The 17562-nt window shown below is 38.4% G+C and overlaps 1 protein-coding gene across 5 annotated transcripts in view; it reads left to right on the top strand.

Annotated features, from left to right (window-relative positions):
• Window positions 1–17562, top strand: part of TRIO (trio Rho guanine nucleotide exchange factor) — a 250398-nt gene that overhangs the window by 85234 nt on the left and 147602 nt on the right. For all 5 annotated transcript variants that reach the window (XM_051612788.1, XM_051612787.1, XM_051612790.1 and 2 more), the window contains exons 7-9: window positions 6779–6970; window positions 10401–10532; window positions 15353–15583. In XM_051612788.1, the coding sequence (XP_051468748.1) occupies window positions 6779–6970; window positions 10401–10532; window positions 15353–15583 (555 nt within the window). The remainder of the gene's footprint in view (window positions 1–6778; window positions 6971–10400; window positions 10533–15352; window positions 15584–17562) is intronic.

Here is a 17562-nt window from a genome sequence, read left to right as displayed (position 1 = left end):
TGTTAAGCTTGATACACAGACTGGTTCTCATTACAATGAAACTGTCAGAGGGAAAAGCTGGATAGGTGCAGTGATGCACGTTGAAGATGGACATGTTTGCTTACCACACAGGGTGATGTGGCTAGAAGGGCTAAACGAGAGTTCACATGTGCAGCTGTAGATATGTGACCTGCTATTACCAAATTGAAGAGGCTGTCTGCTGATAAATGTCAAGCTTGTGTCTTTATAGGGTAAATAAATGAGGGGGGAAAAAACGATACTCCTCTGTAAAAATTAGGATGGATTTTCAGCACCATTTAACAGGCCTGCTTTTAGCAACAGTAAATCACTGTTGTTGAGTTCTGAGATTTATGTGAGTTAAGCAATACTTGGTTTCAGCTGGAAGTTCCTCTTTGGGTGACTAAACAAAGCTTCAATTCTCAAAATAAGTTTTTAATACCTTTTAAGGGAGAAAATTGCAAATAAGGCATCATAGGAGTTGCAAATACAATAAAATTACCTGTCAAGTTTTTGGAGAGCAAAACCAAAGTACCCGTGATTACATGATTAGTCAGTCTTGCATGCAAGAGTGTAAGAGACTGATTCTAAGTCTGATGCCTTCTGGGATACAAGGGAAACAAAAGCAGTCATGTGAAATATGGATGGAAGTTGGTACCAACTTGATTTCTGCTACTCTTCTTGCCGGAGCAAATGGCCTTTCTTTCATTACGGCTTAACTGTGCCCCTCACTGTACTGGTGAGGGTCAAAATGATTGGAAAGTGATGTCAGCAAAAGGAAACTTTCTTTGAAGAAAGCTGACACTGGCTACTATTAAAGAGGGTGCTACCACTACGTCTTGTCTTGGGGCTGATAGGACCATCAATAGAAGCTGTTTATTAACCATAATCCAAAAAGTCCTGTGTCAATTGTAAGCATATCGATAACTTGCTTAATGCTCTCAGAATAGCCTGTTTGCATATAGTAAAATACTTTATCAAGATAGTAATAAAATAAGTACTGTAATCTAAAAATGGAGTGCCAGAGATGAGTACTGGTGAGAGCTCCAGGAACTTAAAAGTATTAACACAATACTTGAATCTCACTGCGTTTTTTTGAGTTAAAAGTTACAAACATGACTTGCTTGGCTTGCTCAAATCCAGTCACAGGGACTAGTTCAAATGAGAATACGATGATCAGGTGAGGTAAAATCAGCTTAGCTGACAGCTAGTATGACTTTTTCTCTTCCTTTGTACTACTGATGTATTTCACTCTTAATGTTATTTTTATTTTAATTGAAAAAGAAATTATTTACATTATTTTAAAATATTTTTGTAACCATACAGAATTGTCACTTGAGATAGGCTTAAGCACTGTGTGAATTCTAGACTGCCCTGCATTCTCTGAGACTTCAGCAAATGAGAGTACGGCCACAGGCTCTGAATTGTGCATTCGTTCTCAGATTGCTTTGAAATGCAGATTTTTCACAAAAGACTTTGTGCAGAATGGTGAACAGTAGTGAACTAGCTCTTTTGTCTTGGGTACACACACACACACCCTGTTTTGTGTATTTTTGGTGTTTTTTTAAATTTTGTTTAAAACTAACATCACTCATACAGGGCTTTCAGTAAAAATAAATAAATAAAAGCTAATTGGTAAAATCCATCGTTTTTCCAACCAATCTAACATCTCTAATAGACAACTTAAAGACTCTAAATGGGGATGGGGCAGTAGAGGAGGTGAAATATTCCATCGAGTTTTTGCTAGTTCTGAATAACCTTAGTTTAAGCAAACCATGGATTTGTGATGTTCTTGAAGTTCAGGGAATGCTCAGCTGTGGATCCTGGTCAGACTGGGAAGGATGTTTTGTGAGTGCATATCCAGAAGGGAATCTTTCTCATGCCAGAGTAGTTAATGCTTAGACACAATATCTGCATGCCACCAACCTGAGTAGAGATTGAAAGGGCAAAATGAGTTTCTAGCTGCTGATGAGAACTCTGACGTCAACAAGATGAAATATAATAGGCTACATGTACAGCCCTTAAGAAGGAAGAATCAAATAAACAGCTTTTAAAAAGCAATGAGCTGGTGAGATGTTGATAGGGCAAAAAGTATGTTCATGGCAGTCATGAACTAAAGGAAAAGACAGTGATACTACTGTGAAGAAACACATCTGATTTCACTCTGATACTTATTGGGGGTGCTGAACTTCAGATTTCTGAAGAAATTGCTCTGATTGAGTTGGTCCTACTAGAGAACTACATCCAATTGTGTCCCATACTTAGTATTGTAATGGAGAACATCCAGATGAAAGTCATTTGGCTGTAAGGGGAGATTGAAGGCATAGGCATTTACTATGATAAAGCAAAGGTAAGTGAAAAGTAAGAGAGTAAAGAAGGTAGTGTTGGAATATAGAGTATTGTAGTAAGATTCCTTAGGCTCACCATGAAAAACGTAGGAAAGAGAGATGATAAATTTGAAGAAAAAGAGAATGAAATAATAATATTTGACTTCTTCCAGTGCTGATAGCAATGGTTAAATAGTTACCTGAGAATATTTTTAGGATCCTTGTATAGTTGAAGAACAGGTTAAATGCTTTCCTTAATTGTAGTCTGGATGTTGCTGAGTTTGTTTTGGATTTTTTTCAAGGGAAGAGATCAGGTGATACCTTTAGTTGTTCTGCAGTGCTCATCTTTGAAGTTTGGATTCCCAAGTGAGAGTTCTACTATTGCTGTAAGAGTGAGAATGGAAGAGATATTAGAAAACATTTAAATCCTTAAAGCAGGTGTTATTTCATACACTAATTCTACACCTTGTCTTGGTGGCCAGTTGTGTGTGAAGTGGCAGATGATTTGGAAAATCCATTGCTAAAATATTTTCATCACAAATTAATAGTTCAAACTTACTACAGTTTACGTGGAGGTGCCAGTTATGATGCTTAGGGACCTAAGCATCACTGATGTGTGTGTATTTTTTTAACACTGGATGCATAACAGTCAGAATCACAGAATCTTAGGGGTTGGAAAGGACCTCGAAAGATCATTTAGTCCAGCCCCCCTGCCAGAGCAGGGTCACCTAGAGCACATCACACAGGAATGTGTCCAGGTGGGTTTTGAATGGCTCCAGTGAAGGAGACTCCACAACCTCTCTGGGCAGCCTGTTCCAGCGCTCTGTCACTCTCACGGTAAAGAAGTTTTTTCTGATGTTTCCGAATGTGAAAAACTATGTCAGAAAACTTACCATTTGAAATCTTAGAGCTAAACAAACATTTTCTAGATGGGTTTGGAAAAATCAGGAAATAAAATAGAGACTTCAGGACATCTGCCATCTTTATTTTGTACTGAGTGTTTTCCCCTGTGTACTTGCCTTTTGCGTACACACCAAAGAATGACACAGTGCACTGCAGCTTGTATTAGGCTATTCAGCTGTGTTGCCTTTCTGGGCAATGCTTTTTTAGATTTACACTGCCCTTACAGAATAATTCTGCCATGAGGAGCTTTCCAAATACTGTAAGGTGTCTTTTCACTTCTGGCTAAAGGGCATTGTGAGAGAAAATAATAGTATTAAGTACATTCATGTACTCACTATATACATTGTAATGCAGTAACTTGAATTGTTCCCTTTTTAGTTTTGTTACAATGGTCATGTGTAACACAATGAAAGAGATGGGGCCTTTCACTTTTTAGACAGCTGATAACACATTTAGAAGCTGCAGATGTTTCGCACAGATTCATATGATGTAAATGAGATGGCTGAACAAGTCTTTAACCATTATTACCAGATAGCTGTTACTTCTTTAACTAAAACCAGGATGTAAATCTATGCAATGAATAAGACGTCAGTCCACAGGAATGAGCACCAGCTCACCTGGAACAGTGCTTCTCAAGCAGTGCAGAAAATGGGCATTTGTCATATAATAATGACTCTGGACCTGCCTGGTTTGTTTTAGAAAATTGAACAAAATTTGTTAACCTTCAAGAATCAGTTAGATAGTCCAGTCGTAGTGAGTTAGAATTTGAGATTATTTTCCTTCTTAACTAAATCTGCCTCTTCTGGTTTATTACATTCTAAAATAACTGAAACTTCAATTTACTAGATATATTAGGTGGTGAGGGGTAGGATAGTGCTGAGAAAAGGTTGAGATTGTTTCAGGGGTTTTTTTTGAGTAAAGTATTAGTATACATTGCTTGGAACATGTTCAACTGTCAGCATATTAATTCATATTCATACTGCTACAGGGGGTATTCCTCTACACTTGTGAAGCCAGATTGCCATGGGAAAATGAATGCATTTTAACCACAGCTCAGCTCTCATTTGTTTACCTTCACATTTATGTTGCCCTATCCTTCATATTTAACTGACATTCCAGAATTGCCAAGATTCCTTCATTATGATACACAAACAGTTCAAATGGCAGTCTAATACGGCCTTCATTCTTTTCTCTTTTTGGCACATGTTTTTTTCATACCACTGTGAAGACTGTGTGCTTGCTTTCTGGGTTCATTTAGCAGTCTTGTATTTATGCCACTACACTTTATTAGGCCTAAATGCTCTCCTTTCTTTTTTCATATTTGTTTAAAATAGCAGTTCTTTTCTTTTCCAGTTGTTCAGCAGTCCTTAAGAGGAGAGCAGAGATGTGTGGGATAATTTAAAAAATGAAAAGATAGAATGGTGCAGGAAAGAAAAACAGCCAAAATGATGCTGCTTTGCTCAGTGTATTAGGTGGATCAACTGAGGTGTAGGCTGTCAGGTATATCCCCACATGCATACAGTTATAATTAATAGAGACCTGTGCCAGTTACTGTTCTAATGAGTCCATACAGTGAATCCTGGAGGAACTGCAACATTTGCTCCAGCCAGTCAGTGTCAGACTCTGGGCAGGGGCTGGTAATGGTTCCACCTCAGATACTCGGTGTCTGTGTGGTATTGGGTGTCCCCCTGCCAGTGTTCTCCCCTGACCATCTCTCTCAGTAGCAAGGGTATAGCCAGATTTTACACAGCCCATCACATCTCTCAACAGTAATATAACCATGCAGTTTTCCAGCAATTTCAGGATTTGTTCTTCTGTCATTTGTTGATTCCTGGCCTTTTACTGAGGCTCGTTGCAGTCAATTCTGTCCCCCCTGGCTCACTGGACTTGGTTCCTCAACCCTTGATTGGGGAAGGTTGCAATGCTGCTGCTGACAGATGGCTGACTGCTTCTTGGCATTTCCTGCATCCTGGCATTCTAGAAAGTCCTCAAGCATGACTACATGGCTCCAGAGGCAATAGTCAAGGGCATGGGAGCCCAGGTGGTTTTGTTCTCAGTCTTTCTGGTGAGAGGGTAGATAGATGCTGCAGATCAACAACTGTTTACACAGCTCATGTTGGCAATCATGGAACTGTCTCTCCTGAGGATCAAGGATTGCTGTTAAGTGGGACAGAAATATCTTTCCCAGCAGGCTAAATAACTTGATACAAAGAGCTTTTGGGTAAGAATGATGGGAGAGGGATAAGAGGACCAACAATCAAGTGAGAGGTGGTGGACTGGGTTGGCAAGCAAAAAGGGTCTGCTGTTCTGTGAACAAAAGGGACCCTGTAATCAACAAAACAAGGGTGAACTGGGGTCACTCTAAGTGTACACACAGAAATTTGGATGTGTCTACAGAGGACAGCATTGTGTGGAAAGCTCTCGGTCCCTTTCTAGGAAGCCACCATGACCAAGTTCTTCTCTGAAGTACCTGTATGGCAGTCTTGTGTTGAGGCTGAGACAGCTGGAATAGGTTGCCCAGAGAGACTGTAGTCTCTCCATCCTAGAAGGTTTTCAAAATCTCACTGCACATGACCCTGAGCAACCTGCTTTGATCAAACCTCCTTTGAGCACGGTTGTAGGACTAGATGATCTCCATCCTCAACAGTTCTGTGATTCCAAGAACTTCATTCTAGATGTCTGACAGTCAGCCCAATGGAAATAAGTATCAACTCAGCATTATATACGTGTAGTTCTGGAAGAGCTACTCAGAAGCCTTTCGGTGGTGAAGTTGTTCTTATGTCTAGCTTTGCAGGAATTAGAAAAACTTTATTGCTTCCTTTGAAAAAAATACTCTCTGTTTATACAGAATCAGACAGGAACAGATTTTAGGCACTTTAGGCCAAAACGTGTAAGTGAGGAAAAAGAGAAGAAAATTAGAGTAACAGAGCCATTAGTCAGTAATGCCAGTGTGCTAGAGAATCTTTCTGATCTTTAACCTTATTTATCTAGTTTTAAGTGCCAGCTCTGAGGCAACATAGTGGAGGGAAAATAAAATCTAAAACTGTTTAACTACTTGGAACTCTTGAGTTCTTTATTTTGTTACTTAATAAGTAGAAATACTTTCATAAGTTGATGTCAAGATCTGTTGAGTGATGTTCCACATGTGCATGCCATAGACAGAGCAAGTGTTTACTAATTATACTTTGATTTTCCTATATGGGAAATGTTAACTCGAACCTCTGTAAACATTCTTACTGAGGCTGTTGCAAAATATGGTTAGCTTTTCTTCTTAATTGTAATAATGGTTCTTCATATAATATGACTTTGTTTAAGGTTACTGTTAACATTATTCTGAGATTCTCTGCTCATTTCAAGTTGTCCTTCTCCCTTGTCAATAATATAGACTGTTACATTATACACCAAGATTCCAAAGTTATGAATGCACAGACTCGGCAAATAAAACCAGTCTATTAAGCAGTACTATAATAAAAAAGAGTTTTATAGAAATACACCTCTGTATTTAAGTGGTCTGCTAACTTCCACTAACTGTTCCCCTTTCCCTTCCACAGAATGTGTATGTAAACATAAACCGCATCATGTCAGTAGCAAATCGCCTGGTCGAGTCTGGCCATTATGCTTCACAGCAAATAAAACAGATTGCTAGTCAACTGGAGCAAGAATGGAAGGCATTTGCTGCAGCCTTGGATGAACGTAGCACATTACTGGATATGTCCTCCATCTTCCATCAGAAAGCTGAGCAGGTTAGTGAACGGGGAGGGCACCAACAAAAGTTTCTGTGCTGGAATGGTAAGTTGAACTGCTTGCTTTTGGTTTAGAAAGAAGTACAAGAGAGTGAGTGAAAAGGTCAGCAAGAAAGCCAGAGGATTCATAGAATGCCAGGTTGGAAGAGACCTCAAGGGTCATCTGGTCCAACCTTTCTAAGTAGGAGTAAGGTTTAGATGAGGCCCAGCATTTGTTAAGCTGAGTCTTGAAAGTGTTCATTTCTTCTGATTTTCAAACAAAAACTTGTTCTCCTCTGGGCAGCCTACTGCCCTTATATTCTCCACCAAATGCCTTGCCAAGATAAAACTTTGCCAGATTAGTAGTGTGAATCAAGCTGAAGTGGACATAAATGCTTAACTATATTTCAACTGCTTAACTATATATTTCAACTTGAAAGAATGAAAGGGAAAAAATTAGTATAGTCAGTATCGATATAATGACTTTCCTACCTCCAGAAATCATTTGCTTCTTCTCTTGTCCTCACCACTCCACCCCAATCAATCCTTGAGTGTCAAGATTTATCTCATAGTAATTGCTTATAGAAAACTAATCCAAGCTGGCCTGAAAGTTGAGAAGTTAATTAACTGTCTTCTGAATCTGAAATTGTGGTGGGAGATGTTTACTTAGTATCCCATAAGATATTCCTCCAATATTAAACAAAAATTTTAGCTTTAGGCCTATACCAATTATTTTAATTAAGCCATTAATTGTGTGTAACTGCCAGAGACAAGGTATATGTCAGGGATAATGGGGATATTTATTTCTAAGTTAATAGTCTTGATGGTGAAAGAATGTTTTCCCCTTAAGGGAATTCAGTTCTGAAGGAGTTGCTGAGCATGTGTTGTTGAGTCACTCATTGATACTATAGACTGTCTGCTCTGCACACCTCTGCTGAACTTGGAGAGCAGAGATTTTTGCATGGTTATGGCTGACTGAGGCTCTAGTATGCTTTGTGGGTCCTGTAGATACTTTTTTTTCCATTTCCTGTGCTAAATTGGATAAAAAAAAGTCTCATGTCTGATTTACCTTTAATTTGGCATAAATGAAGGAACCACTTGGGAGTTGATAACAGCAGAAATAGTGAGAAGTAGCACACTTCATTTTAAGATTTTTTTTTCCCTGTTTTCTACTACACAGATGTTCAACTTCATAAATGTCTAGATATTAGAAATGTGATTTTATTAAGATGCAAATACACGTTGCATTTTGTTATGTTAGCGGTGACATGGGTTTTACTGTCCTTAGGGCTTTTCAGATGAAGTGTATAAACTGATGCCACTGTAATAAGTATTTTTAGAAGGTTTTACAGAAAAACCACATAAGAAGAAGAGGAAGTTCTGGTGTAAAAGTCACCAATCAGCTTGAAGCATTTGCTAGTGTGGTACCTTATCAGTATTAATTCTTTTCTAAGTGCTTGGGTTATTTAGTTTTACAGTTAAGTACTGCCAGCCCTACATATAGGAGTGAGATGATGAACCATGAACAGATAGGCATTCCTTGACTCAACAGCTTTTCTTTTTAAGAAAATAATGTTCATCAGAAGTCAGTAAATTTTGTGTGCATGCTGAGCATCTGTGGTAAGGGTCGGTGCTAACCTTTGTAAGCATAAACAGGAGGAAAGAGGAGGAGAGAATATAGTTGAACATCTGTTGGGATTAATTTATTCTCTTTAATTGCTCGTTCTGCAGTTTTCATTTGAAGATTAACTGTGATAGACTGTCATAGCTGCTTTGTAAAATACCTGGCTGTGATATATTAGCAGTTTCATTATTAGAAGAAAGCGAGTTCAAGGGAAGAGGAATGATCCCTTTAGAGGCTGCTGATGCTTAACCTATATAAGAAGATTATTAAAAAATAAGCAGCCAATGTAAAAACACACCCTTCTTGAACACATGTTCCTTTGTAAGTGACAGGTAAGTGCCGCTCCCTACTGTCAGACACAGTGAAGACTGCAGGCAGTTAACACTGCCTGCTGACTAATGCAAGAAATACAGCTATTTGGTCCCACATGGAGCTTCTTTTAATGTTCAGTGTTTAATGTTAAAGGGATTTTTTTTAAATGTTCCTCGATGAGAATGAAATAATCTTAGAGGTGAATACTCTGTCACTCTTCTTTCCAGCTTGCAAACAATAATGGAGTACCAGAACTGGTCTGTGAATTACTTTTTTCCTCAAAAGACTACATGTGCTCCAGGAATTAAGATACTTATGATAAGAGAAATGGCTTGGTCTCTAAAAACTTTTGTGAGACTTGAACTTGACATTAGCAGAGGACAAATTTAGTTTACAGATACCACATGCTTGGCTGTCATAAGTTCAACAGCTATGAAAACTCCTAGAGAAACAGATTTGTTTATTTTCCTCTTTCCTAGCATAACAAGGGTATAAAATCCATGCCCCCTAGCTGTCAGAAATAAGTTGACAGGACTTCTACTGTGCATACAGCTATGATGGTAGTTTCTTGTCTGTCAAGACAGCCTAAGCTTCCGAGACAAATTGAATTGTCCGTAGAAGAGATTCTGTTGCAGTATCCTCAATTTGTTCTGAGAGGCTTGACTTGAGAAGCTGTGCTGATATAGCTGTGTGCTGAAAAATCAGAGTCAGTCCTAAGAGACACCGCACTTAAGTTGTAAATCCCTTACATTCTTGCTACTGTAGTACCTTGTCAAATGGGTGGTGCTTCTCTGTGTGTAGAAGTTAGTGCTTTGGGGTCTGAGGTGTGAATTTGCTGTGCTCTAACACTGCTTTGCCTCCTTGATGATCTCTTTCCAGCAAAAGACAACTATGGAGTGTTTCAGTGAACAGTTCACCATTAATTCTATGTGTGTGTCTGTGCATGTGTGCATGCACTGGCAAAGTAACTTGGTTTTCTCTAATGATTTTTAAAAGGTGAGGTGAGACTTTGGTACCATGAGGTATCAAACTCTTACCATGCACAGGTAAGAGTTGAGGGTCTGGACCTCAAAGTTTTAGCATGTTTGGCCTCTTTGTATAGACAAGACCTTCATTGGCTTTTATGCATCTGAAATGGTAGGTGCTTGGTAAAGTAAATATTTTCTTAGCTGCAAAGTGAAGGAAAGGAGCAAGGGTAAACTTGGAGCATTAGTATTGCCAGCTGTTGAATTGTTTCTGAAGGCTGTCAACATACAGTTAAGCCTGCCTGTCTGTGAACAACTCAGAGTTCCATGTAACTAAAAGCACAAGTCTAGTCAAACTTGAATATTTGTTTCTATTCTGAAACAAGCTTTGTTTTGGTCAATTGAGAGAGAAATAGATCAAGCTTTTTTTCCCTTAATAAAAGTCTTTTCAGTGGTTGTCACACAAATGTCAGTCCTTTTGTATATTATCAGGGTGTGTGTACTTATTGATAGGACCCAAAATTAAGCAGAATTTGTTTCCCTGTTGCAGTACATGAGCAATGTGGACTCATGGTGTAAAGCCTGTGGTGAGGTGGAGCTTCCCTCAGAACTGCAAGATTTAGAAGATGCTATCCATCATCATCAAGGGATATATGAGCATATTACCTTGGCATACTCTGAGGTAAATGTCTTGTTTATTTCTTTAGGTTGCTGATGCAATAAAATTGTGAAATGTTAAAGTTGGGTCATGAACTGACATCACTTCTTGCACAGTGCCTAAGTTGGAAAGTCAAGTACCAGGCTTTGGTACACTGGACTTCGCTACTGTTGTTCAAAAGTTAAGTTTTAAGTCTTCCTTTTCATCTTCTGCAGAATTTTAAAAGCAGGATGGAACCATGTACAGTAGGTACTGTCAGGGTTTCACTCAGGATCACCAGTTAAACCAGTGACAACAATGCTCTTGATCCCTATCCCCTCCCACCAGGAGGTAGTGAGAGAGAGAATAGGTGAAGAAGAGAGAGAATAAGGAGAGAGGCTTCTGGATTGAAAATTAAAGTATACAGCTTTAATTAAATACTAATGATAAAAGAAAATATACAAATATATACAAATACGTACAGAAATGTGCAAAACCCCTGTCACCTCCTCCCACACCCAGAAACTCCCACATGACTCTTCTCAGCAGTTCCGAAATGTCCCGGAGCTGCCCAAGAGAGTGGCAGAGCAGACAGGAGCTGAGGGGAGAGTTACAAGGATCAAGAATGCATGAGCCTAGGGATCAATGGTAATGGATAGATGGAGTCCTCCCTGGGTGCCAGCCATGGATGGAAGAGAAGAGAATAAGAAGGACTTGACTTCCATGATACCTGAATTTATATAAGGGATGGAATAATCTCTTTGGTCAATTTTGCCATCTGTCTAGTCTGCTCCTCCCTATGGGAGGGCTGTAGATACGACTCTTCTGCTCCTTTAGTGTCTGAAGCAGCAGATTCAATAAGTAGAGCAATGTGTCCTTGGTCTCTCAGCAGTAACTATAAACATTCAGGAGTTATTAGTCCACTGGCTGGTAAACTTGCTGCTACTTTCAGCAAGTATACTTGCTGAAGGAGAGTTCACTGAAGAAAGAAAAGTCTGTAGAAAGAAAATTGGCTTCATCCTGGCTCAAACCAGGACGGTACAAACAACCCAAGCAGTGTTATAAGTATGTTTTAATTTACATTTGCATATTACTACGTTTTAATAACACTATGATGCTATCATTTCAACACTTATTTGAAGGGAAGCTAGCAAGGTATTCTGTTGGCATGCATTGCTTTAAGTGTGTTTTGAAAATCCACCTCTGAAACTGCCTCACAAAAAAAGGCTTAAACATCAAAGGACATCACTTGACAAGCCGGATGTCATATACTTAGTTTTGCCAACCTCAAAGACACCTGAATGAGCCACCATGCCTATGTAGTCAGCATTTGTAAGATTAGCATATTTTATCCTGCTGCTCTAATCTTGGATTTTGCACACAATGAAGTTAGTAATATTTCTTAGTATTTCTAATAGATGTATTTACAACTTAAGATAAAATGTTTATTCTGAAGGTGGCCTAGAAAGCAATGACTAAAGCATCTGTAATTTTCTTCAAATACTGAGTTTTCTGTGCTCACTTGAAGTGAGAAATCAAATGAGTATGGACTTCACTATTAGGTAACAGGTATTTTCTGTATTTCCACCTGAGCTTTTCTTGCTTTCTTTTTGCAGGGCTGTTCTCATCAGATGGTAAAACTATTTTTGCTGTTAAATTGGACTGATGTTATTCTGGATTAGATAGAGTAGTTTCTGTTCTCATTAAAGTTGCATAGAAATACACATTTGATTAAATGATGGTTAAAATTATCAGTAGATACAGTATAGCTTAGGCTGCAGCTTGCACCTTCTTTTAAAAGGAGGTCACATGGGACTGAAATAATGGTTGTGATTTATATGTTGCATTAAAGATAAAACTACTTTCTGATGAACCAGCTCTATTTATGGGCAACTGAATCATAAGTGTGGTCACGTTTCATTTAGCAGTAAAGAAGAGTAAGATCAGTGCTGATGATCAGTCCTATTGTTGGTCTATCAAAACTGGATATTTTTTTTAATACCTGCGACCTTAGGGCCTGTATAAACTTTACCATGAGTCAGATTTCCAGAGTTCACATGAGTAGTTGTTCTTTTGTGTAGAATACACAGTATCCTCATTCCTGATGTATACCACCTTGCTGTGGTAACTGATCTAATGATATACTGAAGCACACCTTTGATGATAAACCTTCTGATCTTGCTGCATACACCTGTTCTCACTCATTCCTGAGAGCATGTTTTGTAGGAAGGTTTCTTCATTGTAACCTCTTTTCAATGGGAGAATCCCTTTGTAAAACAAGGGACGGAGATGTAGATCATGTTTCTAGTGGATATATGTGAAGAGAGATAAACTGAGAGGTCAGCATGAAGTAAGAAGGCTAGGACTGTCTGGAATAATGATGATAAAGCATTGAAGTTACAGCAGTGTGATTTTTTTGTTGTTGTTTGATTTTTATTGATTTGGATTGGGGGTTTTTTTGTGTGTTTTTTCACCAGAGATGTGACTGGATTAGAGTCTGCTGTTAAGTGCAAATAAGTACTGGGGATTACCATGTTAAATACTGTTTGCTTCCTGGTGAGGCATAATGAAAATAAATTAGATGGGTAGATTGTAGGATTGCTCTGGCAATCTTTACTTTGAAATTTTATTTAGGATTTCAAAACTGTAGCTTTTGACTTTGGGATAGCTAGAAAATTTAACAAAATCGTAATTTGTACAGCTCAAAAAAAATAAATTAGCTGCTTTTGTTCTGATTTCAGGTCATTACTTTTCCCTGTCTGGTAAAGCAATAGCTTTTTCTTTAGCAACCAGAATAGTTGCAGAAGTAACAGTTGTATGTGTATGTATGAGTTGTTCCTCCTCTGGACAGAAGGTTTTATTGTGCCTTATTTTAACACGCATTCCTGTTTGAAGATTAATGGAGTTGTCTTTTTGTGTAAAGATACTGCTTATCATTATTAGATGTATGATTTCATTTATGTTACAGTACTGAGCTCCTTTCATTTTGGTGAATGAGCAGTGGGGAGAGAGAGAGAGAGGAACACTGGAAATTACAACACTTTGTCATTCATTTTAGATTTTAATGTCTTGACAACATGACTTGGTTGCAAAGTAGAAGACAGTAATTTTAAGAGAGCAAATGCTTTTAAGACTAGATAGTCTGATTTTACTGAGGATAATTATATTATTAGAAAAGTAACTTATTACCTTATAAGCTTAGATAACCAGTGTGCTTGAAAAACCCAATAGCTGTGCTTTAATGAAGTTATATATAAAAATGAAGTTGTATATCTCACTGAAATCTTAGGGTAGTCTTGTGCTGGGAAGGAAGAAAACTGCTGTGTTAATGCCAAAGAGAAAGTGCACACGATTGTTTGTAAAACTAATAAATTAATCAGATCAAGGGGCTATCGCAATTAATTATTTCCCCCCCAAATTTCATGGACCCTGGATAGGTAATTGAAGTCCACGATCTTGAAAAATTTGAAAGACTAGTACTAGATAATTGCTTTGGATACAGAAAATTAAAAAAAAAAATAAATCATCATTATAGTAACTACTATGGACTATACTTTTTTTTGCCTGACTTGACTTCACAGGAGCTACTTTTTTCCAAGAGATCTTCATTCCCTGTGTTGACACATATTACTAAAATGAAAAAGCTTAAATTGGAACTGAGAAATAAGCTCACTTATAAATTAATTATTAGAAAGGAATTTTCATTCAAATCTGTTTGACTGCTGAATAGCAAATTTTAAATGTGCCTAGTTTTAGTGAAAATTGTTGGAAATAGCCACTGAGGGAAGGCCTTGACAAATTTTCTGTTCCTGACATGGTGGTGATACGATGGATTCAGACTATTGTTTACACTCCAGTCTTGTGGTTTTGGACTAATTTTTTCTGCCTGTTAAATGAGCTATTAGAAAAGTTCTTAACAGCTGAGTGATACCAGACTGTAACATTTCTCTGAGCTTTATGCTAAGAGTGACAGAATAGTTAAATGGCAATGAAAAGTGCATTCAACAGCCTTGCCAGGTGCTAAACATTAATAGTGACCAAATAAGACAGGCTTAGTGTTTTATAATTAGCGTGCAAGTTAAATCTGAAAATATTTGCTGTGGTTTGAATCAGAGAAGACAACAATTAGCAATGACTTATGTTCCTTGTCAGAGTAAGTAGTTAAACGCATTTTGGAAAAGAGTAGCTTTTTTTGCTGCATGAAGGCTTTTAAGTGTTTTAATCAATTTTAAGTTTGCCATAACAACAGTTTGCCTTTGGCTGACCAGTAATTGCAATAACATAGAAGTTGTAAATTGTGTCAGATCAAAGCGTGTCCGAAGTTCATATCTATTGGTCTAAATGAATTCATCAAATCAATATTAACTTAAAGAAAGTAACCTCCCTGTTCACCTTCACAGCATATGAAAAGAGACAGCAGCTCCTGGAAGGACTATTCTGGGCAAATGCTTAATTTTAGGTGCTTTGTTGCCTAGAGAAAGAGTTGAAGAATATATATTTTAAATTAGACTTGACCTATTAAAAAAAACAACACAGCACTTTAAAGAAAAGGTACTCTAGGTAATAAACATTGAAAGATAGGCTGTTCTTTAGAATCATTCTGATTCTGTAATTCTATGATTTTGAAGAGTACTGCTTCTTAAAATTGTCTTACATAGAGGGAGTATACTCATTTTTATACTTTTTTTCCTGTAATAGCTGTGTATAATCATGCTTAGAATAAAAAAAAACACATCTTCATCACTGCTCCCCAGATTCCTAAAGACATCAAAAATGGGGGGGGGGGGGGGGGGGAGGGGGGAATGAAATAATCGTCTAACAAGCTTTTGGCAAGACAAGTAATTGTTTTCCTTTCTGCTGTGTAGGTGAGCCAAGATGGAAAGTCACTGCTTGACAAACTTCAGAGACCTTTGACTCCTGGGAGTTCTGATTCCCTCACTGCTTCTGCCAACTACTCAAAAGCAGTTCATCACGTTCTGGATGTCATCCATGAAGTACTGCACCACCAGCGCCAGCTGGAAAATATTTGGCAGCATCGAAAGGTCCGCTTGCACCAACGGCTTCAGCTCTGCGTTTTTCAACAGGATGTTCAACAGGTAGGTTTTATTTTGTGTTGTCTGAATGCTTTTCTACTCTGTCAGCCTGTGACTTGATGTTGGTTGCATGGGACTTAATGGTTTATTCCAAATTTTGTGTAGTATCAGAGGATATTGGCTGTTTTGGGAAGAATGTATATTTGTAAGTTAGCTCTCCTTTAGTTTTATCTTTTTCTAAATTACCTTCTTTACTTGCTTTAAGTCAGATAAGATGAAAAATATTTTTATTCTAGACAGCTATTCTGAGCTTGTGCTGGAAGTTGACATGCTCATTCTAGGTAAAAATCTGGACTTGAAGTGTCAGAAAGACTTGTTAGGAGTAACATGCAAAAAATACCCAGCATTATTCTGTAAAAAGCTTTTAGTGCAAAATCCTCAGTGATACTTAATTGACTTAATTTGGTTTCTTTAAAACCTGAGAGTGGTGTACTAAAGAGGTATAAAAATTACACGTAACATTACTTTCTGACAATGACAATGTTCTTGAATTAATGGTTAGTAGCTGCATATTTTTATGATTGTGATATCAATAAAATTTATAGTTAAGTACAGCCATTAATATGTCTGACATGCTTTTAGCTTAAAAAGGTAAAGGTGTAAAGAATTTGTGTGTTGATAGAACCTTTCCATAAACAAAAAATATTCACCTTAACCTGCAGTTGACTGAGAATAAGTATTTTATCCATTATTAGCTCTTCTTCGGAATAGTAAAGATGACTACTATTTTCTGATCATGTTCTTTCATTTAGTTGTAAAAGTGTTCAAAAATCATGAACTTCCAACTGGAGTTTTTAGGTAGCCAGCCATACATTCTGGTTAAACTGATCTTTTTTCTTCCAAATTCGTTGCACTTTACTCCAAATGTCTTGTACTCAGGTGTTACAAGAAGATGCTGGATGTGAGCAGTTCAGAGTGATATAGCCTGGTTTCCATCATTTGCAGTAGTTGACAAAAATTTTTAATTCAGCAAGCAGTGGGAAGATCAGCAATTTTGTTAGCTCAGCTTTCTTCTATAAGCAGTGTCCATTGAGTACTAAGGTACTCAATGACTACTTTGCCGCAGTCTTCATCGGCAAAGGCTCTGGTCACACCATCCGAGTTAGAGAAGGCAAAGGCATGGACTGAGAAAAGGAAGATCTTCCCAGTGTAGGAGAAGAGCAGGTTTGTGACCTTCTGAAGGACATAAAGGTACACAAGTCCATGGGACCTGAATGGATTCATCCACGGCTCCGGAAGGAACCAGATGATGAAGTTGCAATGCCACTGTCCATTATATTTGAAAAGTCTTGGCAGTCTGGAGAAATTCCCACCGACTGGAAAAGGGAAAATGTAACCCTCACAAATACAGGCTGAGTGGAGAATGGATCGAAAACAGCCCAGAGGAGAAGGACTTGGGAGTGATGACAAGAAGCATAACAGGAGCTGAAAATGTGTGCTTGAAGCCTGGAAAGCCAACCATGTCCTGGGCTGCATCAAAAGAAGCGTGGCCAACAGGTCAGGAGAGGTGATTCTGCCCCTCTACTCTGCACTCAGGAGACCTCACCTGGAGTATTTTATCTGGTTCTGGAGCCCCCAACATAAAAAGGACACAGAGTTCGTGGAGAAAGTCCAGAGGAGGGCTATGAAGAGGATCAGAGGGCTGGAGCACCTCTCCTTTGAAGACAGGCTGGGAGAGCTGGGGTTGTTCAGCCTGGAGAAGAGAAGGCTCTGGGGGGGACCTCATATCTGAAGAGGCCTACAGGAAAGCTGGGGAGGGACTTTTGTCAAGGGTTTGCAGGGAAAGGACAAGGGGTTATGGATGAAAACTGAAAGAGGGGAGGTTTAAGTTAGACATTAGGAAGAAATTCTGTAGTGTGAGAGTGGTGAGACACTGGAACTGGTTGCCCAATGAAGCTGTGGAAGCCCCATCCCTGGAATTGTTCAAGTGTAGGTTGGATGTGGCTCTGAGCAACCTGATCTGGTGGGAGGTGTCCCTGCCC

This window comes from Apus apus, chromosome 2 (genome assembly GCF_020740795.1).
Source record: "Apus apus isolate bApuApu2 chromosome 2, bApuApu2.pri.cur, whole genome shotgun sequence".
Taxonomy (NCBI): Eukaryota; Metazoa; Chordata; class Aves; order Apodiformes; family Apodidae; genus Apus; species Apus apus.
Note: the sequence above shows the minus strand (reverse complement) of the source record. Positions and strands in the feature narration are given on the sequence as shown.